This window comes from Haemaphysalis longicornis, unplaced genomic scaffold (assembly GCF_048455015.1).
Source record: "Haemaphysalis longicornis isolate Haplotype H1 unplaced genomic scaffold, Haemaphysalis longicornis Haplotype H1 scaffold_1, whole genome shotgun sequence".
NCBI classification, from domain to species: Eukaryota; Metazoa; Arthropoda; class Arachnida; order Ixodida; family Ixodidae; genus Haemaphysalis; species Haemaphysalis longicornis.
This window is the reverse complement of record NW_027526203.1, coordinates 114737221-114764168: the sequence shown is the minus strand read 5'-3', so window position 1 is coordinate 114764168 and position 26948 is coordinate 114737221. Positions and strand designations below refer to the sequence as shown.

General features: G+C 47.8%; 1 protein-coding gene across 1 annotated transcript in view; it reads left to right on the top strand.

Annotated features, from left to right (window-relative positions):
- LOC144179378 (uncharacterized) overlaps positions 1–11527 on the top strand; it is a 30158-nt gene extending 18631 nt beyond the window's left edge. The window contains exons 4-6 of the mRNA XM_077707716.1: positions 2360–2419; positions 5073–5166; positions 11228–11527. Coding sequence (XP_077563842.1) covers positions 2360–2419; positions 5073–5166; positions 11228–11415 — 342 coding nt within the window. The 3' untranslated portion in view covers positions 11416–11527. The remainder of the gene's footprint in view (positions 1–2359; positions 2420–5072; positions 5167–11227) is intronic.
- The last annotated feature ends 15421 nt before the right edge of the window (positions 11528–26948 follow it).

The window sequence follows — 26948 nt, the reverse complement described above, 5'->3', positions numbered from 1 at the left end:
GATCGATTTCCACGGGGCATTATCATATTAGGCAGCGACTTTAATTAGTGAGATATAAACTTAGAAACATCCTCGCCAAGCACACAGCCCAACTGACATGAATGTGCACAATTTCTTCATACATTGCAGCTGTTTCATTTAACGCAAGTCATGCATACAGCGACACGAGGCAACCGTACTTTGGATTTAATTTTCACAAATCAACCTATCAATACGAAGGCCTGTGCACTGCTAGCTCTTGCTGCCCCTCCCATCGAAAGAAAAAACCACAAAAACCATCTGTAACTATTATATGGCTCATACCGACGAAATGATGCGCATGCTGTCCAGTGTTTCTTTAGATTTTGAAGTTAATTTTGCAAACCGTACTGCCGACCAGAACTGGGTAATTTTCCGAGATAATCTTAGAGCGATAGAAGAGGCGTGCATTGCAAAAATTACAATTAGAGCAAGAACTAATGCCCTGTGGTTCACTGTAAGCACAGCGGGGTGCCTAAATCGGGAGAAAGGAGCGTGTAGAAAGGCAAAGGAAACAAACAGTCCTCAGGATTGGCAGCCTTATACAGACATTGCGACTATATTTGGTGCAACCTTACTAGTGGATAATTTTCCTTGGAAATATAAGGCACTCTTCAACATCGCCATTTTGAGCTTGAGATGAACCGACAACCGGTAGACCGCCAAGGTAACAGAATGGACAGCCAGAGACGGGTCTAAAAGAAGGGGAAGGCTATTACCTCGATGGAGGGATGAAATAGCAACATGCTGAGGCAAAGAGTGGACTCGGGCAGCGCAGGATGAGAGCGGTGACGGTCAGTGGGAGAGGCCTTCGTCCTGCAGTGGACCTAATAGGATGTTGATGATGGTGGCGATGAATAGGCCCTCGCATTGTGTTACCATGATGCTTTTGCAGAAATCAGAGAAACCAAACTCCAATAGAGAGGCTGGGAAAACAAAATCGAAACAGGCCATCGTATGAAGACAGGAACCCCTCTGAAAAGAAGCGACTGCGCACAATGATAGACATGTCACCGACACAGCGACTCTACATAGTAACTCTTCTCTACCAAAAATGTGGATCCTAAACTACACAAGAACAGGTGATATGGCAGGATCAAGTTCATTTGAGCAAAGTTCCAAAATCATGAGACCACAGTATTCACCGACTCTGGCATGTACAAAAGTACGAGGCATAAGTTGTCTTTGTTGACTACTTAGGCAATCTTTGTGACTGCATGGCCCTTCTATGTACAGGAACACAGAAACCGAAGTTGAAGACATCCTCTTGGCAATTCGAGTAGCGCAAGTATCGAATAGAAGTGTAGACATCTTTAAAAACTCTCAAAAGGCATTAAACTGTTATCTGCAGAGAGAATACCTAGATGCTTCGGTAAGACGCTCCCTACCACAATTGAGAAAGTTAATAACGTCACCTGGACACCCCTACACTAGGGTCTGGAAGAGAGCGAGGCAACTCGCATACTGTGCTCCTTGTGACCATGACTGCTGTATTTCCCTCAAACGAAAAACGTTGTCTCGTCATCCTATGCCTAGGAACACGATTTTTACCCATGCGTCAAGGCGGTCTCAACGCCGAAGTATCGCAAACTCTGTGGAGCATGAACCAACACAAATGTGGGCAAATACGATCGGTGGGAACATCACACATTAAAATCGGGTAAAACACCCACCCTCTTCCACGCAACCTAGCCATGTCCAAGCGTACGCTCAAGGGAGAACTCGCCCATTACATATTCTACTTTTATCGAGACATGGGAGATAGCTTTGGCCTGCTTGTTACCTCAAGATCAGCACAGTCTGATGAGAGGGCAAGGGAAGGAGCTGCTGCACCCGACGCCCTAGAGCTCCCTACCATATCTTTACCCCCGGTCCCTGAACCCCGACTATTGCTTCCGCAACAAAGATCTTCACTCTCTATCCTTTTGCAAAAAGCAAAAATGTTCAGTCCAGCGTAGACATCACAGAATAAACACTTTGCAACACTGCCACCCTCTTGCTCGTACTGACCGACACCCCACAGCCACAACCTTTGACGCTCTTATCTTAAGCCACAGAAGCGCTGAGGGCCTTAAGTTAGGGCCTTAAATGGTGATTAAACACCCTTGCTGCTAGTCTCTCTCTCTTCGCTGACCCTTAGCGCTCGTGAAGCGCAGATCAAAAATACAGCAACTGCGTTCGAAAACGCTCCCTAGGAGTCGAAATAACGCTTTCGCGTCTTACACCTTAAGACCCAAATGTAGGTTTCGCCTGCAACGTTTTCTTGCTGCAAGGACTGTGGCAGCGTTGTGGTGACGTTGTCTGAAGAGTGGCGTTGCTCCTTGACTGCGCCTGTTTGCAGTACGTCTCGGTCAAGCTGCAGGAGGACGTCAAGTCCAGTTCCTTCCCCAAGCAGCAAAAGGTGAGGCAGGACTTGAGGGGTCTTCTTTATCTGGCAGAGTAGTAGCGTGCAGTGCCCTCAACAACTGCTTCCTTCTCTCTCCTGCTTCCAGCTGTGCTTGGGATAACAGGGTCGCAGTAAGTGGCAAAAGTGCCAGTGTGCGCTTGGTCTATACTCGGTGACAACTTAAGAACGGCACCGGAAGTTGCCACTGTGCCTTATCACAATAGCCGGATGTTTCTCCACGCGGCGCAAGTAGGGCGTTGCTGGGAATATTTTGAACATGGCGTGAGCCGTTCCCGTGATTTTTTGGACTTAATATGCTTATAAAGGACTCCAGTGACGACAAACAAGCTGCGTGAGACAAGGCAGACGATATCATGCATTCATAGCAACCCCTTTCAAAACGCGCGCGCACTGACGTCACGGGTCCAGCGCTTTGGCGGAGTGATACACTACATGAGGTGGTGCCGTTCTTGAGTTGTAACCGAGCATAGTACAGGGCTTGCCTCGCTTCTGGGTCATTCCATGCCAAACGTGCCAGCCGTAAAGTTGACCATCGCGGATTTGTTCAGTAAAAATTGTGGGCCATCCTCACATGGCCCACAATGTGCCCTGAAAGTGTTTTTGTCTAAAAAAACGTTCTTTTTCTGGCCGCCCTTTTATCTCCAGGCTTTAAAGCAAATTTACGTCTGTCAAAGAATTCATTAAAAAATCACGTCTTTTTCAATCGCCATTCTTTCGTTGACACCATGATGAGCCCGTGGACTGCTTTTATGCCGCATTTAAAGTATTTTTGCATTTTTTTTTTTCATTTTCATCATTATGCCAATCAAAAAAATGCACGATGTTGAGCATTTTCAAACATTTTTAGCAAATACAAGCACATTCTCTCAGTCAATGAAGCAATTGTTTCTGTGTTTCACCGTTGTGGACAATTGATTAAAAATATATTTACACTGAAAAACGTAGAAATGTGCAAGAAAACATTTGTCAAATTTGGAAAAATCTCTTTTCTGGCCCATATTCACCCCAAAATTGCACATCGTTGTACTCGCAGTACAAATATAAAACACAAGGCATTGACTAGTAAAAATGGTCGCAGTTTATTGCAGAAAGTGTAATCAGAACAGTTTTTGTTTTAGCAGGCGAAAAAATTTTTGAATTTGTACACTGACACTGTTTTACCACGTTGTTCCACAGAGCGTCTTCTCTGCACGGCATGCGCCTGCCTGCACGAAAGACATTCGATTCAGCGGGTTCACGTTGCTAGAATACCTTTCCCTGCAATGGTATTTCGTAGTGTCAAAACGGGAAAAAGGGATAATCACGTGTTGGTGGGAAAAGTACAACGTGGAGCTAGCGGTGGTGCGCCCATTCTATGAGCACAAGTAGACTTAGCGGCTGGCTGGACATCAGATTTGCATTTAAAGCATTTGGTGTACGTGATTCCCGCTAATGCATACAAGTAAATCCACGTAACTGGATGACTCCACCGCTGTTTATTTCGCAATGTTTGGAATACATAAAAGACACCACGTATAACATGCCCTGACGCTTTAAATGCTCGTCTATGTCCTGTCAGACGAGCACGTGTCTACACGTGCTTATAGAATGGACACACCACCGCTAGCTCCACGTTGTACTTCTCCCACCAACATGCGAATTATCCCTTTTTCCTGTACTGACGCAACAAAATACCACTGCAGGGAAAGGTATTCTTGCAGCAAAGCGCATGCCGTGCAGAGAAGATGCTCTGTGGAACAACGTGGTAAAACTGTCGGTGTACAAATTCAAAAATTTTTCCTATGCTAAAACAAAAACTGTTCTGATTACACTTTCTGACATAAACTGCGATCATTTGTACTAGTGAATGCCTTGTGTTCTATATTTGTACTGCGAGTACAACAATGTGCAATTTTGGGGTGAATATGGGCCAGAAACGAGATTTTTCCAAATTTGACTAATGTTTTCTCACATTTCTCCGTTTTTCAGTGTAAATATAGTTTTTACCGATTGTCCACAATGGTGAAACACAAACAATTGCTTCATTGACTGAGAGAATGTGCTTGTATTTGCAAAAATATTTTAAAATGCTCAACATCGTGCATTTTTTTATTGGTGTAATGACAGCGAAAAAAAAAGCAAAAATACTTTAAATGCGGCATATAGCAGTCCACGGGCTCGTCATGGTGTCCACGAAAGAATGGCGGCGATTGAAAAAGACGTGATTTTTTAATGAATTTTTCGACAGACGTAACGTTGTTTTAAACCCTGGAGATACAAGGGCGGCCAGAAAAAACATTTTTTTAGACAAAACCACTTTGAGAGAGCATTGTGGGCCATGTGATGATGGCTCACGGTTTTTACGGACCAAATCCGTGATGGTCGACTTTATGGCGGGGACGGAATGATCCTTCTACACCGGGCATTTGAGCAAACAAGTGAAACGCCAGTTGAAAGCACTTTGGAGGAGGCAGCTTTTGTGACTGACTGATAAGAAAAATTTCACAAGGCCTAGCATTGTGTGACACTGGCGCAAAATGTCTCGGCTGTACATCTAACGGTAATAGCACGTGTGCAAGCTGACGGATTGAGACTGGCAAGGCCACAGTCTCTCTCCGTGAGCCCCTGCCTGGCCGCCATCACCACTGCGCTCTCTCCGCCTGTCCAGTTCTACATTGACCCCAACAAGCTGATGCCGCTTGCAAGGTTCCTGCCTGGCAACCAGCCTCGAGGAGGTGGCCGTAGGGGTGTGGGCGGCAGGGGTGAGTCGGCCTTCGCTTCACGTGCGGATCCACAGGTGGTGGTTGTGTGCACCGTGAATGCGGTGAGGCGTGCTGTCCCACCGGGCTGGATGGCTGCCAAGCCAATGTGGTCACTGCACACGTTTCATGCTCCAGGCAGTGTTGAATTGTTTTTGTCATGTTTAAGAGCGCCGACTTGCTGAAAGAGTGGGTGTCTGTGTTAGGTTCCATTTGAAAAGTTCAAGAACTTGACACCAGAAGCTTTTCAGGCTAATTTCATTATTTTTGTTGCCCAGTTTTGGTTTGGTTAACTTAGGCTTGCTTGGCTGCCCGTCGGTCCTGCGAAGCAAGTTTCCATTTCTCTCTTAATCCTTTTTCTTTCATGTTAGCTGCCGACAAAATAAAACCACATGGCAATGCTTTTGCGCATGTTCTGTGCAGCTGTGTTTATTAGGCATGCATTGTAGACAAGGTGCGTGCGCCAGGCTGCAGAGAGGTATAACAAATAGAGTACCGTATTTTCCTGTCTATAAGTCGCTTTTTTGTGTAAGTTGCATCCACTTCAAAATGGCAGTTTTTGCGGGAAAAAACATGTATAAGTCACACCGGTGTATAAGACGCACTGGTGTACAAAGTGCACTTGTTAATGAGGTAAACTGATACAGGATCAGTTCGTTATAAAGTGCGGCAAAAGTACATGGTTCCAGCGACCGCCGCCTCTGAACACATCCCCCGGTAAGCAGTGCTAGGCACAGGCATCTGCCGTCCAAAGACTAGACAGAACTAACTTCTCAAAAATGGTTTACTGATACACACAGATGGCATGTACTTACAGACGGCGTTTAGGCAAAACCACTGAAGCCTTCTTCCTCTGACTCGTCAACAAATAATTCATTCATTTAGACCATAGAGCTGTGTCTCTTAGTGTGCACTGACATCACGCAGCACACAGGCACCTTTTGAAGCGTGGCCCACGCGCGGCCGCCGCGTACAAAATTTATTCAATACATAAGTCGCACCGGTGGATAAAACGCACCAACAAAAATTTCAGAAAAAAACTGACTTATACACCGGAAAATAGGGTAGTTAGGTTAAAATAAAAAGCTTCAAAGGCTGCAGGTTGCCTATAGTATTGCAACTTTTATGCCGTTTGCTGTAGATTTGTGTAACGGAAGCAATTTTGGGAACAGATTTTCACTCGGGGCCCAAATTTTTTTCGTGCAGCCTAGATCTTTCCAGCTGAGCTGCTTTAAATAGGTTTGTGGCGAATTTCTGAAGAACAAAAAAATATTTCCTGGTCTCATGAAGTGCACAATGTGATTGAAAACTGCATAAAAGCGTGCTGCAGAACTAGGTCAAGCTACCACTTCAAAGAAATGCACATCTTCAGTGGTGAATGTTTGAAGCACTGGTCTTTGTACAGAAAGTGAATGGTAGTTGGTGGCTGTCAGGGTACTGCAGAGACAGCTTTCTTCAGCAAGTAGCGACAATGGCCAAAGAGGGTGAAAGAGTAATGGGCATGCTTTTTTTTTCCTTTCTTTCGTACTTTTTTTTTTTTTATGGGATATTGGGCCCTATGTTCGGGCAGTGAACTTTACATATTCTGTCAAACGCAAGCTTAAGGAATTCTTTTGAGCAGTACAACTCAATTCTAGCAAGTAAATTTCACTTATGGTAGTAACCTGGCCCAAGAAGAAAAATGTTGATTATTAGGGACTGCTTAGGACATAGTATGTCAATGCAGGTGACCACCATGTTTAAAGGGCAGCCTTGCAAGGAGTACAGGCCATTGTGAATTCTAGTCGATCTTGAACATTGGTTACCACAAGTGTACTTGTCTTCACATCAATCTTAAATTAGGGGTGTTTGAATATTGAATAGTGGCGGCTTTCGAATCGAATATCGAATACAAAAAAAAAATTGTTGCAAAAAGCGAAGGTGCTTCACATGTTCCGGAGTCATTAAGTTTTTACAATCTGAAGAAGGCTTTTTTTTTAAACTCATATTTGCTTGCATTAGTCGCCAAAGCACCCTGGAGTGGACACGATATGTACCGAATAATGACTTGTGCTGCAGTCGCAGGCAATGATGAGACAGCGCCCTGTAACTCCAGAGTGTGAGCATGAACAAAAACACGGAAGAACCACAATCACGAACTACGATGAGGCCCTTCTTCAGAAGCGCATGGCGAGCGTGAGCGATATGTTGTGAAGGAAGGCTCGCACTATCGTGGCCATACACAAGCCTGTGCTACACCGTGTAAGGGAAGCTTGCTATGGTATCACGATCAGGGAACCTGAGGCACTCCTTCGGAAGCCTGCGGCGAACATCAAGGACAAGTGATGGAGGGATGACTTGCACTAACCGCTCATTGGTTCAACAAAGGGATAGTAACAGTAGTAAGGCTATCACGCCAATTCTTCCCCTGTGGTACAGAACATAAACAAAAAAAATTCTTGCAGAAAGCATACACCAGTTTAGAAGAACTTGTTGGTGGGCGAGTTGGTGCATCTTCAACGTAAAGTAAAAAACTGCGCAATTTTGGACGGCCACAAAAAGGGACGAATCACAGGACAGGCGCAGATTTGCAACTAACATTTATTACACCAAAGTCACATATAAGTACATCGGGAAACACCGCCACTGCGCATGTGCAATATAACAACCAATAACGATAATAAAAACTTCGCATAATGATAATAAAAACCAACAAATCTTATACCCTAACCTCGGTCATCAATAAATTTGACTCACTGACGCACTCACGACCCAGCTTTTTTATGTAATATGCTTCGCGTATCTCTGTTGCCCGGCTATCCGGGCACTGACACAAGACCTTAACCTCCTTAAAGGGACACTGAAGTAAATTTTTCAAGCACCCGGTTTTGCTTGCACTGCGTAGACTGGCTCAAATTACCACACTTTTTATCGTTTATCCGGTTGATAAGTCGTTAATTATTTTATAAAGCGGGAAAGAAGAAAAACTACCATGCGTGGTCGGTGGCGGCCGCACCAACTAGAGCTGTGACGTCGCGAGGAGATGGCACCGTGATTGGACGATGTCCGAGGTTAGCATTCAAACAAGTTTCGGTTTCGGTTCTGTAAACCAACATGCTTGACCTCCGACGGCATCGTTGGATGGGCATTCTCGATATCTCGGTAATCGCCGTACCGCCCTTCTACCATATTGTCGGCTGTAAAATGCCTGAGATAAGCCTCCCAGGACGGCTTGGAATAGTATAAATCACTAGCCGAGGCCTACGCAGTGGATGAACGTCCTCCGCGTCACCGCTGATGCTCAAATGCCATGCGCTTTTCCCGCATATTCGGAGCTTGCCTCACTCATGCCTGTATCGTAAAAAGCGTGTTCGCACCAGGCCAAGGGTGTGCTGATTCAGGCCTCTGCCCTTTGCCCGCAAGCAGTCGGTGCTTGTGGCAACAGCACGCTAACGAGAACTCGCTAGCGCGTCACTGGCAGTCAGCGCACGTTCTGTGAACTCGCTCATGGAGCAGTGAACGTTACGGCCGAAAATGGTGAACTCAGTTTAGAAAACATCGGCTGAAAACGAAAAAATCAACTGGCAAAAAAAAAAAAAAAAACGATGTACCCTCGGGGATTTGAACTTGCGTCTTGCAAAATGATAACATAGCGCCTCAGACCACTCGGCCACAGGCCAGCTGTGCCGAGGTTGGATATATAAGGTATATAATGTATAACCAGTTTACACTTTTATTTAGTCTTATCATTTGAAGTACTTTAGGTGACTATTTGTTGTATAGCGCCCGGGCAGTAAGCGTCCCCCAAACTTCCACAATATTTCACGTCAAGCCATTGCATTTCTTTGACGGAAAAGCGTTCACAGATGTGCGGTCGTGCTGCTGACCGCTGTGCTTGTTCACCCAGCGCAAAAAAGTGCTTCCTGCTCCCTAATTTTGCGCTGTACGGTAAAAGTTTCAGTTGATTTTATTTCCTTAGTACCAATATTGCCTTCGTTGACTCTTCTCCCGCCTTCAAGTGGCCTTAGATTTTCCTACTAGCGTAAAGTCAGCGAAGCGTCGCATGTGCCCTTGTGCAGCGCTTGTGTGAGGCGACCTTGGCTCGACTTGGAGCTAGATTACGGTGTACAAACTAACAAAGTAAAGCAAGCACATTCTACCATTCACAACCGTGTTGTGGCTTAGTTTCAATTGAGCGAGCCAATTGCGACGACCCGTCGGCGGCCGGCGGTCTAAACGCTGGGCCGACTGACTCGATCGGAAGGTCGGCGAACCGTGCAGTAGCGCAGCCAATTGCCAGCTCGTCTCCTTGTGACGTCACACAAAAACGCCACAAAAAATGGGCGAGGGTGCAGAGAGGAGGACAGCATTTTCGAATTGATTTTTCTACTAAATAAATTCGCGTAAACGCGCTCAGAGTGGTCGAAACATGGCCTATGGACTCCGGACTACAATTTGCGCTTGTAATCCCGCAATGTTTACAAATCACTTCAGTGTCCCTTTAAAGAGTGGCTTACACGGCCTACACGCGCATGCCGAGCAGTGAGTGGGGAGATGCCCGCTCGCGCTTTTCTGTATCGATAATTCATGCTCTCGCAATTGCACATTAACACATCTTCCCGTTTGGCTCACGTAAACCTTGCCACAAGTCAGCGGTATTTGATAAACTACCCCCGTGCAGCAATCAACGTAGTTTCTTACTTTACGTTGAAGATGCACGAACGGCGTGCAAAAAAGCCTGCACCTCTAGTTTTTAAATTAACACAATTAATGTAAAAAACAACCAAAGCAGCGACAACATTGCTTTACCGGATGCTGCACAAACACGGAAACACCCGGTCGCAGAATTCAAAATGGCAGGCAAAGTCGGCGATCTCATCGATGAAGTTGCACATTACTCCGTGCTGCACAATAATATTTGCGGCCTCTAGAAGGCGCACTTTTCAAAAGCGCGATTTGGATTAAGCTTGCCAAGTAGACTGAAAATGAGCAGATAGTGCAGCAGCAGTGTCTTAGCGTGCACCGACATCTCTCGCTTATGCGGGGCCGGGCACATTCGAGAAAATTTATAAATATTGAATAGTGGATATTTGAATCGCAAATCGAACTATTTGATGAAGCACTGTTCAATTCATATTTGCACACCCTGTATCTTAATTTTTCCAATGGCACTAACAAAGCACTACTAGCACTTCTTCCAACGGTACTACTAGCAAAGGATTCTCACAATGTGTACAGTCCTAAAATTTCCGAAGCAGAGTAGCACTCCCGTTTTCCTGCGAGCAGGCAACAGCTATTGAGTGTCGTCTGTGCACCCTCGTGAAGTAAAAACGATGTCTGTAGTAAATTCAAAACAAACATTGAAAGCATCACGTGGTGGTTTAGAAGTGGATGCACAGTGCACAAAAGGAGAAAGAAATTAAAGCCGTTCCACTCCATGTGAAAGCTGTCGGAAGTGCAGAGCAGTGATTCGCTATAATAGGTAGTAGTGCCGTTATCCGCTCTCTGCTGCCACCCATCACGCTCTTCGCCGCCCTGTCTTACTCCTCTCTTGATGAATGATACGGAGGTTTGTCCAGTGCAATTCAAATTTCCCACCTTTGCTGTGCTCACGCACCCCCTGCCTGAAACTGCGCCAGCGGGAGTTCTGTTCTTTTTGTGCTTACTTTTCCTCCCGCATGTGCCGGCACCTTACTGTGCAGTTTGTAACGCTTTTTTTTTTTCTCTCCACTGCCATTTCCCATGCAGTCATAAAAATCAACCCGAGGAGCGTTCCTAGCTAAATGAATGCGGGTGCTGCCAGTTAGTTATGTATGTTTTGCCTTAAATGTACCTGCAGTTTTCTTTGCGCTAAACAATGGGGAGATGTATGACAAGTGCCAGTGGTCATGAGTTTCAAACGGCTATGACTATATAAACTGCTTGGTTTTCGAAGCCTGTGTGGGAGGCCGCTATGACGGTATGCCGTGGGGCTTTACTTGGGTCCAGCGAGCGAGCTACGCCGACAAGGCGAGCCCCTAAAGTGCTCTGTGCTTAAAATGTTGCCTCGCCGTGCTGCAGTGCCCATCTTTTGCTCCCCGTACAGGTGGAGGAGGCCGTGGTGGCAGGGGCGGCAGAGGCTTCCGTGGCCGCGGAGGATTTGGTGGCCGCGGTGGGGGCGGATTTGGTGGTCGTGGCGGCGGCGGCTTTGGTGGCCGTGGATTTGGCGGTCGCGGCGGCGGCTTTGGTGGCCGTGGTCGCGGTGGGGGCTTTGGTGGCCGGGGTGGCTCATGAGAACTGCCACTGCTCATCACACCATTCATTGTATAGCGACACTTTTATGCGAACGGGATCACTTTTCGTTTTCCGAGATGGCACGCTCGCCGTGAATAAAGGGTCCACATCACCATCGTCCATTTTGTCTCACTTTGCCTTGAGCAACGTGAGCTTGACAGTGGGTGCACACAAGTTGCCATGCACTGTTTGATTTCTGCACCGTTGGGTGAGCATTGCGGTGAATTGTGCTTGCACAGTCATGAAGATATTGTTGAGTAGTGCATGTGTAGGACTGAAATGCCTTTTTTTTTTTTTCAACGTGAAAGCAATAAATGGCCTGTTGAGCAAAAAGCCGGCAGATGCATCGGAAGCAGTGAAACAGCTCCTACACCCATGTGTATGCAAATTGTTCCATGACACATAAAAACGCAAGAAAAAGGCACACTGCTAGGCAACAAAGCGGAGAGAGTGCGTTAAGAACATATTGCACTGGCCTCAACCAGTGATGTAACAGCCACCAGCAAACCGGACAACTTATTGCAGCAGTAGAATTCTCAGCAATATTGTTACGTGGTGCGGAGAGGTATGCAGTCGAGTCAAATTATAACAGCCGCAATTATAACAAACGCTCGGTTACAACGAACGAATGCTGCATGACCGTCGCAGCATACATTGAGGCAACAGCATTTTGTTTCAGATAGAACAAGTTGGCGCAAGGGTGCAACTCGGGTACAGCAAACGGTCGAACACTACGCGACCGTGCCTGGTGTTCACAGTAGCCACTTGATCGGCTTTTTCCAACAGAACTGAGCACAGCCAGCGAAAGAAAGCCAGAGGGAAAAAAATTGTAAACAAAAAAGGACGTCGTCTTCGTGGGCTCCATGCTGCCCCTATCCCCCAACTTCGCCTGCAGGCGGATGCACGGAGGGAGGAAACGGCGGAAGAGGGGTGAATCAACAGCTCCGTTGCAGCGGTGCAGAGAAATTTCTGTGGTGACAGTGCAGTGCTCAGGCGTGGTTCCGCGGTGCCGTGCACCACGGCGGCTGAGTCGGCAGCGCCGCTGCGTGGTTACAATCGAGTGAGGTGCAGGCAAAGTCATCTGTTTGCCTAGTAATCCTCTTTTTGGATGATGAAACCAGTGCGAACTTAAACAAAGACAAAGGAAGTGGAACACAAGGAGAGCCACTGTACTGTTCAACACCCTTTGTCTTCACTTAAGTTTGCACTGGTTTCATCTGTTACCCGCCGCGCTGGCTCAGTGGCTAAGGCGTTGCGCTGCTGAGCACGAGGACGCGGGTTCAATTCCCGGCCGCGGCGGCCGCTTTTCTGATGGAGGCGAAAAGCAAAAACGCCCTAATGTACGAGATTTCGGCGCACGTTAAATATCCCTAGGTGGTCCAAATTAATCCGGAGCCCTCCACTATGGCGCGCCTCATCGCCTGCGTTGCGTTGGCGTGTTAAACCCTACAATCAAGCAAGTTTCATCCAAGAATACGTCTTTCCAACTAGCCCAGCTTGCAACCCTTCTGCTAATCATCCTCGCCTGTCGTCCTGCGCAACTCGAGTTTACGGCTATCTAGGTAGCGCCGAAAGCACAAGCGACGACACATAATTAGTCTCGCGTATCTTCGAGCTCGACGTACCGTTTCACGCGCTCGCCGCAGTTGGTGGCACCTGCCTGCCTACCCGCAACGCCCACACTACGGCGAGTTTTAGCATAGCGAGTACCGTCCGCTAACGCTACGGCGGCGGGTAGCGGGGCCCGACTGGGGAGAGCGAATTCGTTACGGTGGGTTGGATTAGTTCCGCGGGCCTGCCTTCGCCATGCCCGCTCATTCCCTCCGCTGAGGGGCAACCTCCTCGCACCCCTGCGCGCGCATGCGCAGTCAGGTCCCGCTAACCCGCCGCCGTAGCGTGAGCGTCCGCTAGCCGCTATGCTAAAATTCTCTAATGGCACCGGCTCGCTGCACCTCCGTTCTCTGCACTGTGGCGGCACGGAACCATTCCTGCAGCGGCGAATCGAGCGCTTTGGTGCAGCACACCATGCACCGGCGCAGGAGTTGCAGGGAATCGCGTCTGAATCGAATGGAGCTAACACCACCGAGATTTGCATCCGGGACACTACCTATTTTCCATCCCTAGAATAAATGCTCGTCGATTCCCACACGGGGCACCTTGAGTAATCCCGGTGACGATATTGGCGACAACGCGGTCCCCGAGCCCCCAAACATAAGTTGTAACCTACCGTGCCGATGTGTTTATAGGTGAAGGGTAAGAAACCACGACCGGTGGCGGTCGGAGTCGTGGCCAAGCCCCGGCCGATGGGCTCCCTGTCTACCAGGCAGGGAGCTCCGGGACCTCCTCAGCTATCGGGGTAAGGCTGCTGAAGAAAGTACCCCCGTCCCCTAAAAAACAAAGGACTGGGGAAGACCTTGTCGAGGTAAACAAGCAGCCTAAACTCGAATGGTTGATTTGGACATCAGTGTCACACCTCACCGGAGCCTCAACAGCTCGCAGGGTGTGATCGATCTGCCTGATCTGCTGAATGAAACAGATGCGGATCTTCTTGAGGGCTGGAATAATCAGGGCGTCATGGCCGTGAGGCGCCTCACCATCCGCAGAGACGACCAGGAAATTCCCACTTAGCACATCATCCACACCTTGGCCGCTCAGGCTTTATCCAGTGCACCATTCGTCCTTATATTCCAAGTTCACGGCGTTGTTTAAAGGGCCGGCGGTTCGGGCACGGTATAAACTTGCCGTGGCCGAACAACCTGTGCAAAATGCGCGGCACAAGATCACCCACTGACAATTGTTCTTCTGACATCCTGACTTGTGTGAACTGCCGGGGACCGCACGCGGCATACTCCCGCACTTGTGAAAAATTTCAACTCGAAAAAAAAGATTAACATCAAAGTCGCCGAGAGCACCACCTTCCCAGAAGCGCGAAAGAGGTTCGCCTCTTTCCCTGTGGGGAAGTACGCCGACACAGCTCGCCTGGGGGCGGAGCGGCGTCTGATTTCGGCGGCGACCCAGGTCAGCGCGGCTGATCTGGTCCCGCCCCTGCCCCCGGCTGGGTGGTCTACGGCAGCCCAAGCTGTCACCACACCACTTTCTGAGTCACCAGCGGTTGTGGAGACAAGTCTCTGTCGGGACCGGTGCCGCTCCTGTCCCTGCTTCCCCGGCCCCCAGTGCACTGGAGGCTGCCGAGGAGGTGGACACGGGGGACCCCGCACCGGCTCCGCTCCCGCCGCACCGCCCGTGTCACCTAGCTGTGGCGCTCCTGACGCCCTCGGCGGGTCGGCTCCAGCAAAGGGCACCCGAAAGGGTGCTAAGTCCAGCGGGCCCGGTCTGTCGGGCACCACCCCTAGGACATCCGATGACGAGATGGACGTTGGGCCATTTTTGTCTGCGTCGCAGTGGAAGGAACGGGTCCCTTCGTCGAAACCCGCATAGAAGCAAAAAAAAAAAAAAACCTATGAGAATAACAGCCCCGAATGACCTTACATGACCTTACTCCAGTAGCTCAGAACACTTTGTAATGGGAAAAGAAAATGTGGTTCAATAGAACTGTAGAGGCCTTAATAATTTTGACGATGTATACCATATACTTGGAGAGGTACTAGAGGGGGATATGTGGAAGGATCAAACGCGACGGGAGGATATGTTGATGGGAACGGTAGGGTTGATTCAGGGGCGGTGAAGGCAGAAGGGGAGAGGAATAGAGGCGGGTGAGGGGCAGGGAGAGGAGATCGTGAGTGTGGGGGTAGGGGTATATTCTAGTTCACTGTAGTAGGGGAAACGAGGTGCTAAGTGGCAGCCAAACCGCTATCGTCTTTTTACGTTCTTCGCGGCCATTTTTCGCCCTCTTGAGATGTTTTTCCAGACTACATAATCTACCAGCGAAGGCTCATCGATCAGCTATTAGAATTACCGGCGATCACTTTGCAAAATGTTGGTTGCAGCGTGAACACACCTACAAGTATCCCATACCCACCGGTGAATTGACCTGTGACAAGCGACAGCTTCCTTTAGGGGCTCGTGGCCAATTCCCAAATTCCCATTTATTCGCGACGTAAAGATACACACTCACAATTCCCGGCGTGTCCAATCCACAAAGTTTCATTTGGCTGTGATAGGGAGCCACCCTAGCTGTGATGCTAACGTATCCTCCTAGGATTTTCGCTTACCCACTCGGGGGTGCTGCTGCTGATGATGATGATTAGTGGATTTCCCTTTGAATCGCGACGTCGGTTTTCAGCAACCGACTTGCCTGTTTTATTCCACTTACTTGCCCTACTCCTAGCTAACCAGATTTGCTTCCTCCCCCATCTCCCTCTCACCCCTGCTTTGAACTCCCATCGCTCCCTCCTCTCTTTTCCTACCCCCCCCCCCTGTTATAAATTCTCATCCGTTTGATTACTTCCCCTCGGTACCCATCTCTTCCCTGCTTTCCTTCCACCACCATTCTAGCCGCCGCTTCGTCACCTCTATGGCTTTGAAGTTGAAGTTCCCCCTCGCCCCAAATCCCAAAGCCTGCGCAAACGTCGTTTCCCCCTCCCCCGCGGTGGTCGTATCTCTGTGAAGCCCCTGACAATATGGTCTATAGTTTCCCGATCACTGCCGCAGCATGCACATATTTCATCCTGCTGCCTTTAGATACCCATATGCCCGGGTTCTCAGGCGCCCCGCCCGCGCTTCGAAGAACAATGCACTGCCTCTCGTATTGCTATAGAAACCTTCCTTCCTGATTTCTACTTTTTCTGTTGTATAAGTATCGAAGGGTTTTTTTTTTTTTTGTCGCTGCCCTTTTCTGTGCCCAATTTGTCGTCTCTGCTGCTTTTACCTTCTTTTTAACTGTTGTGTATACCCCACGTACGTTCCCCTGCCGACTTTCCGCATTGCTTGGTCAGCTGTCTGGTCTCCGCCTCCACCGCATGTCCATGCTCCTCATATACAGGAACTTAGATTCAGCGTCTAAAGGTCCAACGAGACGAAAGATCCAACGAGACGAAAGGTCCAACAGTAGAGATTCTGTCTCGGATCTTTCGTCTCGTTGGACATTCAGGCTCGATTGGACCTTCTGTCTCGGTGGATATTTCGTCTCGTTGGACATTCAGGCTCGATTGGATCTTTCGTCTCGTTGGATCTTTCGTCTCATTGGACATTCAGGCCCTTACTATTAAATGAATGTCCGGAGCACTCTAAAGTTAGCTTGAATTCCCTGTACTGCAATATGGTTCTTGGGACCTTCAGCATTTTCACATGCAATAACTTTTACACGATAATTTGAAGTGAAATGTACGCCTGGCACCTCTACTTTTCGTCGTAAAATTTTAGTCTGCTAGCAACGCTATAGACAAAAGCAAGCTTGGTCGCGAGTACGTTGCTGAGATTTTCTAAATAGGACTTCAGTTTTCTCATTCAGACCTGTTTGAGCATTCGCGCAAGCTGTAAGGGTTTTTCTGTTTTTTTTTTTTTTTGTGTGTGCGATAATATCAGCGAAAAAATAATTTTCCCGAGCTTCATGGGCGTGGCAGGCACGTGAGCGCTAAGCAAACATGCAATTACTCACGTGCTGTTCCATCCAAAAAAGGAGGGTGCTACGACAGTCGCCTGGGCCCTCATTCGTACAGCCGCCACCTTCACCGTTACGGCACCGTCAGGTCAAAAAACCGCGACAGAGACGCAAACGGAGTAGCGTTCGTACTGGAGCTCTCCGTCAGAATACAGGGTCGTCTGCCTAGTGATCAGTTTAGCCTGGAATTGAGCGTACTCAATCTGAAAAGTAAAGAAAATGCCTTAGATTTTTACGTGTGCTCCCTTCTCGCGAAATTTAGCCATAAAAATTAGTTTTCTGATTGGCTGGTTTACTGGGTTTACCACTGGCGTGGTACCGTCGCGTTGACGGAACGGAAACGTAGAGCTCAGCTTCCCGTCACCGTCGCACCGTTTTCGGCGAGAAATCTCCGGAGAAACCCTCGCCCATGACGGAAGACGGTTACGTAACGGTGACGTGACGGGGTGAAAAAGAGCTGTGTGAATGTTGTGTTTGCAGAAGAGATGAAGAGGCTTACTAAAGATGAAGAGGCCGGTGCACTAAAAAACTTGATTCAAGTTAAGCTTGACGGGATTTAACGTGCAGACAAAAGCAGCTCGAGAGACAGTGGAATGCATAATTAAATGAGTTCAGCATCGGCAACCAGTCCTGTAACTTTTTCGCTCCGTAGCTTCCAAAAGAACTGTCCATTATTTTACAGTTGTAGTGTATTACTGGCCGGAAGGCGAAAAGGTATCCGAGGATGACGAACATGTTCAAATTGTCATCATTCAGTTGAAACTGGAAATTTCCGAATAAAAGATACTGTGAGCCTTTGCGGACAGCCGTGAGAGGGGGGGGGGGGGGCTATACGGACCAATTTATGACGCCTAATTGATTTGAACGTGCTCAATACTTGAGGTACATATACGTTTTTGCTTATGGTACGTTATCATTCTGTTGCCTTGTTTTTACTTGATGGGAAAAGCGACTGTCATTGCCAGGAACCAAGCCGAAACTTCGTGTTCACTAGTGCAGTACTTTATTATTCAAGACATAAAATGGTTTAAAATGAGATTGTTATATAAATGAATTTCTAATATCAATGTTTGCAAAGCCAGCAATACCGTTACACTGTTCTGAGTTCCGCGCTGAATCGTCACACCAATGTGTGACTTTCTCCATTTTTCGCCGATCATTGAGCTGCTTGGTGATAGTTGAGCACCCGAAGAGTAACTGTGAACATTACAAAGGACAAGAAAAAAAAATCGAGTTGGAATTTTAAGAATATTACACACCCGAGTTAATTGGTTACTAAAGCAAGCAACCGCTTTTTTTATTCGTTTAATTTGTGATTGTGTTTGCATTGCATAGACGGGCGCAGATAAACATGATTTTCTTCGTTTATGCAGTCGCTAATACTGTATTTAATTTTTAAAGTCCGAAAGAAAAAAAAATACACTGCGAGGTCTCCGGCGGCACAACAACTGCAGCAGTAACGCGAAATGAAGCAAACCCATCTTGCGATGTAATGGACGACGGCCAAGATTTTAGAGTGCATGCATGCGCACCTGCGTTTGTGTAAAGAATGTTTTTTTAGGAAATACTTAAGTGGAATTCGCAACAAGCATGTGTCGGAATAAATTTATTGTGGTTTATTTTGGGAGAGTTCGAACTATTTTCGGTTTTGGTTTCACCGTGAAACACGCTCATGTTTTCCAACGATATCTGTGATCGTGCATTAGCCATACTTCAGGAGTCACCATACTTCAGGCCTCACTTTTGCGTCAATATATAAAGCGTTGCACATGAACGTGCGTACCGGATGGCTTTCGTCAACCTTCTCAAAATAGTTCGACCACGAAACAAACGAGAAAGTGTGATTTTGAGTATGGAAATCTATAAGAATAATCTGCTTGTTCGTGACACAGAGTACCATCGTATGATTAATGGCGTGTGAGACTGGCCCGGAAATCACAAAGTTTGGCCAATTACTCTTAAGCTAGAAAAACACACTTCTGCTCAATTGATTTTTTTAGCAACGTAAGGGCTATCTTCTCGAGTTAACTGAAGCACTCCTTAATGGTTGACTAGAATTAACGTGCACACAAAATCATCTGAACCGCTTTGACAATAAAGAACTGCATTCAAGCAGCATCGGCGGCTGGCGCTCTCTCTCTTGTTCGCTCCTTCGTTTCAAGTATAGTTGTCCATCCCTCAATGGTTGTGTTACTCCATCCGAGAGCGATCCGAGAGCGATATCCGACAGCGGTATCCATTATCCTGATATCCATTACGAAAATGTTAAACATGTGTTAAAACAGGGATTTCGGAGCAAAATATACTGCCATAATTTTGCGGACAGCCATGCGTGGTGGAGGGCTTCTGATTAATTGATGACGCCTCAGGTTCTATAACGAGCGCTCAAATGTAGACACACTGATGCTTTTGCGTCTACTACGTTGCAATGCGTAGTCACCAACCGCAAGTTTGTGCTCAGTACCGCAGGCAGTACCTTGCACACTGAGCTGCCGGTGCGTTGCAGTAAATTAAACATAAAGGGGAGATGGGCTTAGTAAATTAAACGTATTGTGGGGATGTGCGAAATTAAGCACTGTGGTGCTCTTGAACCGATACGTCACCGCTGTCGTAGTGTGACGTAAAATTTCAATGTTTTTCAATTGTTCGTATTGTTCTTCGGTTGAAAAAACGTCTTTGAGGGCTGGTATGGAGTTGAGTGGGCGACCAAAGGCTGGCTCCATCGAACTATACTGTTGCATTTGGCCTTCTTAACCCCTTTTAAAAAGAGACAGATAAAGACTTGAACAAAGAAAAATGAAAGATAATTATGAAGACGTGGCAGCAGAGGTTTCACTAAAATTCCTAGTATGTTTCGCGCACAATTTCCTACTAGTTTCTTTGTTACGCTGGTTGACTGAACACAAGCTAAACGTACATGCCTTTTGAAAATTCCGCTTTCCGATGCGCAAGTGCTAAATTGTGTGCACCAGCCCGTTTCAACCGTTCACCGTCGCCCTACCCATACCAGTCGCCGAACCGCCGTAGCAATGCTGAGTTCTCACGTGAAAGGTCCCCCAGCCCACGCGGGGGAAACTAAAAGCAGCAACTTCTGGAGGTGAAGTTGCAGAACGGCGGAAAAACGAAAACCCGCCAACGACGCAAGGACGCACCGAATTCACACCGTGATCCGAGTCCCATCCCGACGACCCGATCGAACCGTGACATCACTCCCGAACACGACGACGACCAGAGGTCGGCAAACTCACTCATGAGTCCACTCACTCAGACTCATTTGGACTCAAACTCACGCGTGAGTTTGAGTTTGAGTGAGCGCGAGGCTAGTGTGGCATGGTGAGTTTGAGCTTGAGTGAGTTTGAGCCGAGTGATCACGACTGAGTTTGAGTCCGATTGAGTTTGAGTCCATTTTGAGTTTGAGCTCATTTTGAGTTCTGAGTACATTTTGAGTTTGAGTCCATTTTGAGTTTGAGTTCATTTTGAGTTCTGAGTACATTTTGAGTTTGAGTCCATTTTGAGTTCTGAGTACATTTTGAGTTTGAGCACATTTTGAGTTCTGAGTACATTTTGAGTTTGAGTCCATTTTGAGTTTGAGTTCATTTTGAGTTCTGAGTACATTTTGAGTTTGAGTCCATTTTGAGTTCTGAGTACATTTTGAGTTTGAGCACATTTTGAGTTTGATTACATATTGAGTTTTGAGTACATTTTGAGTTCTGAGTAAATAGGAGTTTTAAGTCCATTTGGAGTTTGAGTACATATGAGGAGCCTAGCAGGCAGCTATGGTTGGCTGTTAAGTTTCAACGTCACTGTGGGCTCGGAATTCAAGTTACCTGCGGGTATGGCACCAATCGCGATCTGCATGATCGGTTGGGAGGGAGGTGGTGTCTGATTTTTTTTACTTTCCTGTTGAATTTTCATGGCCATAAGCACTCGCTGTATACCTAATTTTCGCGGCTGGGCGCGTGAGTGATAATTGACTGGTGAGGTCATAAAAAAGGGTTGTCTTAACTTTTCCTCCTGACGGATCCACTAAGAGCGTGGGAAAGGGTGGTGGGAAAGCACACGGCGGCGCTGGCGTGCTGGTTGTTCGCCTGCTACTGTTAACGGCTTGATATACTAGGGGTCACAAAGGAAGAGGTGAGAGCCGGGGGGAAATGGGGGCGGGGGCTGTCCTTTCTACTGTTTCAAATAGATTAGCTGAATTGACTGGGCAGCGCCCCTTAAGACAAAATAATGACCACATTAGATTGGGTGAAAAGTGAAACTGATGAGGCTAAGGCGTGTAAGGTATCAAATGAAAGGTCCGGATTAACGGAATCACGCGGGGTAAATAAAAAAAATGCTTCCTGATTGTAGTCATCAGGCAGTCATAATGAGTCATAGATTGGGTTAAAATTCAAAATGACGCTGCGAGGGCATGTGGGGAATCAAATTCAAGGTCTCGATGTGGGGAATCATTCGGGACGAACATGAGATATGGATATATCATGACGTAGTCATGGTAAGTCAAAGATTCGGTTAAAATTCAGGTTCATGACGCTAGGACGTATCATATTAAAGGTCTCGATGAGGGTAATCACGTGCTTCCTGATTATTATCGAGACAGTCAAAATGGGTCATAAACTAGGTTAAAATTCACAATGATGCCACTGGGTGTCCGGGGCATCAAATTGAAGGTTCCGATAAGGAAAATCACGTGGGACGAAAATGTGGTAGGGCTATATCATGAGATAGTCATGGTTAGTCATTGATTGGTTTAACGTTCAAATTGATTCCGCTAGAATTTGATGGGTATCAAATCTTGATGAGCTTGATGAGCCGAAAGAATTTGATGGGTATCAAATCTTGATGAGCTTGATGAGCTTGATGAGTCTTGATGAGCCGAATCACGTGGGAGAAATACAAAAATGCTTCCTGGTTATAACCATTAGATTGTCATGGCGAGTCTTATATTGGGGTAAAATTCGAAGTGACCCCGCTAGGGAGTGTAGGGTATCAAATTTACGGTCTTGAAGAGGGGAATCACGTGGTACAAAGAAAAAAAGGCTTCGTAGTTCGAATCATGAGATGGTCATTATGAGTCATAGGTGGGGTTAAATTCAAGGTGAGGCCGCTGAAGCATGTGGGGCGTCAAATTGAAGGTTCCAGTTAGGGGAATCATGTCGGACACCTAAATAATGCGTCCTGGTTACAGTCATGAGTCACGGTTAGTTTGACTGGTATGAATTCCATATGACCCTGCTAGGGTGTGTGGGGTATCAAATTAAAGGTCTCGTCGAGGGGGTCACGTGGGACAAATATAAAAATGCTTTCTGGTTATAATTATGAGGATATCGCAAAAGGTATACAGCAAAAGGTACACACTCTCACTCTCACTCACACTCACACTCACACTCTCACTCTCACTCTCACTCTCACTCACGCTCACACTCTCGCACTCACACTCACACTCACACTCTCACTCTCACTCTCACTCTCACTCACACTCACACTCACACTCTCACTCTCACTCTCACTCTCACTCACACTCACACTCTCACTCTCACTCTCACTCACACTCACACTCACACTCTCACTCTCACTCACACTCTCACTCTCACTCTCACTCTCACTCACACTCACTCTCACTCTCACTCTCACACTCACACTCACACTCACACTCACACTCACACTCTCACTCTCACTCACACTCTCACTCTCACTCGCACTCGCACTCGCACTCGCACTCACACTCACACTCACACTCTCACTCTCACTCTCACTCACACTCTCACTCACACTCACACTCTCACTCTCACTCTCACTCTCCCACACACTCTCACTCTCACACTCTCTCACTCACACTCTCACTCACACTCACACTCTCACTCTCACTCTCACTCTCACTCACACTCACACTCACACTCTCACTCTCACTCCCACTCCCACTCTCACTCTCACTCTCACTCTCACTCACTCTTACTCACTCTCACTCTCACTCTCACTCGCACTCTCACTCACACTCACACTCACACTCCAACTCTCACTCTCACTCAGTCACACTCACACTCTCACTCTCACTCACACTCTCACACTCTCCCTCACACTCACACTCTCACTCACACTCACACTCTCACTCTCACACTATCACTGTCACTCACACTCTCACTCTCACACTCTCAATCTCACACTCTCAAACTCTCACTTTCACTCTCTGACTGTCTCAATCTCTGTGAGGCCATGTGAGTTCTGAATTCATTTTGAGTTCTCAGCCCATTTTGAGTTCTGAGTTCATTTTGAGTTTTGAGTCCATTTTGAGTTTGAGTACATTTTGAGTTTTGAGTACATTTTGAGTTTGAGTACATTTTGAGGTTTGAGTACATTTTGAGTATTGAGTTCACTTTGAGTTTGAGTACATTTTGAGTTTTGAGTCCATTTTGAGTTTTGAGTTCATTTTGAGTTTGAGTACATTTTGAGTTTTGAGTCCATTTTGTGTTTGAGTTCACTTTGAGTTTGAGTACATTTTGAGTTTTGAGTCCATTTTGAGTTTTGAGTCCATTTTGAGTTTGAGTACACTTTGAGTTTGAGTACATTTTGAGTTTTGAGTACATTTTGAGTTTTGAGTCCAAATTGAGTTTGAGTACATTTTGAGTTTGAGTACATTTTGAGTTTTGATTACATTTTGAGTTTGAGTACATTTTGAGTTCTGAGTACATTTTGAGTTTTGAGTCCGAGTGAGTTCTGAGTTTTGAGCTCAATGTGAGTTTGAGTTTGAGTGAGCGCAGATGTGCTGCTCAGCATTGAGTCTGAGTTTGAGTGAGTGGTGATTCGAAAAAAAAAATTGTGAGTGAGTTTGAGTGAGCCGCGCCAACTTTGCCGAGGTATGACGACGACAGCCACACGGCGCAACGCGTACCCGACATGACCAAGCCTGCTGCTGAGAGGACGACGACAACGACGACGCATAGTGCTCAACCGCCAAGACGCACTAGCCGAGATACGACACCCCGACGCACCCGGAACTCGAGGAAGGCGGCGTCCGACGTCCAGTTGTCCATCGACGGCTTTGATGTAGTCGCCCTCATAGACACGGGAGCGGACTACTCGGTGATGAGCGGATCATTCGCGTCTAAGTCTAAATTGAAGAAAGTTACGACCAGATGGGGCGGTCCGCACATACGCACAGCAGGAGGCCATCTCGTAACGCCGAGTGGAACGTGCACATCACGCGTCACCATTGACGCAACGACGTATCTGCTGCGTTCGTTATTTTGCCTAACTGCTCCCGTGACGTAATTCTTGGATCTTGAATGGAACCAGGCGCAAACGTAACAGGACCTGTTACGTTTGCGCCTGGTTCCATTCAAGAGGCATTTCCAACTTGCCCAGCTTGCAACTCTTCTGTAATTCTTGGAATTGACTTTTTGACGGACAACGGTGCAATAATCGATCTGCAGACCAAGACGATAACTTTTTCCCCCGATAACTCCATGACGCCCGAACCGAACACCGAACACCATGCTGCCGTAAGGATCGCGGATGATCATGTCACCCTGCCACCCCGTGCAAGCTTGATGATCACGGTCTACTGTGAAGATGCTGCTCCTGACGTCGACGCTATCGTAGAGAGTGACCAAAGGTTGCTTTTCGACCGCGGTGTGTCCGTCGCAAGAAGCATTGCGTACTTTAAGAAACGCCAATCCAGAGTTTTGGTCACTAATTTCACCGAGGAGTACCAGCATTTAAACAAGGGAGATGCGATTGCGTTCCTCGAAGAGACGCAAGAAGCAAGTGACGTGATCGCGATCGCCGACTTTCAACGCGCATCCGAAGATACCTTAAAGCTTTCGCAACCCTTCGACGTGAATCCGGCGCTACCACAAGAAAAACGGAACAAATTATTGGCTTTGCTGCGTCGCTACAGCGAGTGTTTTTCGTCGAACTCAAAATTACGTCAGACATCTCTAGCGAAGCACCGAATAATAACCGAAGAGAGAGAGAGAGAGAACGAACTTTATTGAGAGCCTGCAAACGGTAGGGCTACCCTAACATGGGTGCTGAGTTACCGCGACGCGGCCTGGACGTCGTCACGTCAGCGCCTTTAAGACTGCATCCGGGTACTATCCGCGGGTTACGGAAGGTTTGCGCCCTCCCCCGCTGAGTTCCCCGGTCGCTGTCTAGCGAAGGGCCGCCGCGACCTGCTGGACGGCCTGAAGTTGGGTGTCGTAGTCTCCACTCCGCGCTGCAGCTTCAAACTGCGGCGGGACGTTGTCATCGCACTGGCCTCACACGGATTAAGTTCACAGTTCCACAGGATGTGGACCGCAGTGGCCCGCTCCTTCGCGCATAATCTGCACACGTCACTTTCATACACCTCTGGGCATATATGTTTAGCAAGCACTGGAGTAAGTAATGAACCGGTCTGTAATTGTCTGTAGAGCACTGCCTCCGACCGGGTGAGATCCGGGTGTGGGGGCGGCATAGTTCTCCTGCGTAAACAATACCATTTCACAACGTCGTTATAGGTGGTCATGGGATCCTTGCTAATATCGAAGGGTTGCCACTCCGAGGGTCCAACACTCATAGCCGCCGCGCGGTTCGCCAGTCCTCGCGCAACAGCGTTGGCCGTCTCGTTGTGGTTTGCGTTCCCTTTACACGAAACACTGGGACCCATATGGGCCGGGAACCACTTGATATACACTGCACCATCACGCACACACGCCCCGCGAAGGACACGCGCCGCAACGCTGCACACATTGTTCCGAGCATAGTTCATCACTGCTGTCCGAGAGTCACTTAACACTGTAGTGCACTTGGGTTCCGCGATGGCCAGGGCGATCGCCACCTCTTCTAGCCCTAAGGCCATCAACATCCTAGAGACAACAGAAATAAAAAAACGAAACGTCAGAATCAAGTGGATACCGGCACACACGGAAAAGTATCGGAGGAAAACACAAACCACAACGAAACGGCAAATGCTTGGGCGCGAGAGCTAACGGACCGCGGCCGAGAGGAATGCCCGGAGCTGTGGTACATCAACAAAGACAGAATGACAGGATACGATGAAATCACCAAACTGTACAGACTGGCAAGGAGAGAACTGCCACAACCACACAAGAGCCTAAACAGGAGACAGGCTGTCCTGTTCAGACAGCTACAAACAAGAACGCTGCCGAACCCAGCAGTACTACACAAGGTGTACCCGGACGCGTACCCAGACGACAAGTGCAAGGTGTGCCGTGACGAAAGAGCCACCATGGAACACATTCTGTGGGATTGCAAAAAGCATCCGGATGAAGCACGAAGACGGATATTCCCGCCGTCGCTCGAATGGGCGACGCGGACAGAAGACCAAGCAAGGCCATCCAGCGGGTCATCGAGGCGTTAGCCAGGCAGGGACTCGGCGAGCCTGAAAAGGCGAGTCGAGACACTTGCAGGCGCGCCAAGAAGACGACGTAGGCCGCGTCTAAAGCGCGCGCGCTTTACTGCAGGTCAAATAAACGTTTTTCCAATCCAATCTGCCTGATGTGCTCTGCTGGCCTGGAAGCTCGCAGCAGACTCGGTATTTCCCGTCGCAGCCGCAACTACTACAGCCACGAAGGTACCGGGTTGGTTCTGATGTTCCGCCGCGTCTACGTACACGGCACCGGTGTCGTTGGCATGAAGATCGACCAGAGCTTTCGCTCTAGCCAACCTCCGCTCGTGGTTGTTCTCGGGGTTCATATTCCGGGGGAGGGGACAGACAACCAGACGGTTGCGAATACCATCCGGTATCTGATCCTTGGGCTCCCGCTTGTCTTCTGTGGAGAGCGCCATTTTGTCATGTTCGCGTCGCTCCGCTCTTTTCTCACCCATTGTGGCGGTTAATTGAGTCGCACGCTTATGAGAATGTATCGGCGTGATACATGAAGTAGCGAGGATCATCGGGAACCCAAATGTTGAGGTAGGGGCCCATTTTTGGCGATTTTGAGAGACTTTTTCGTACCCACGAGAAGAG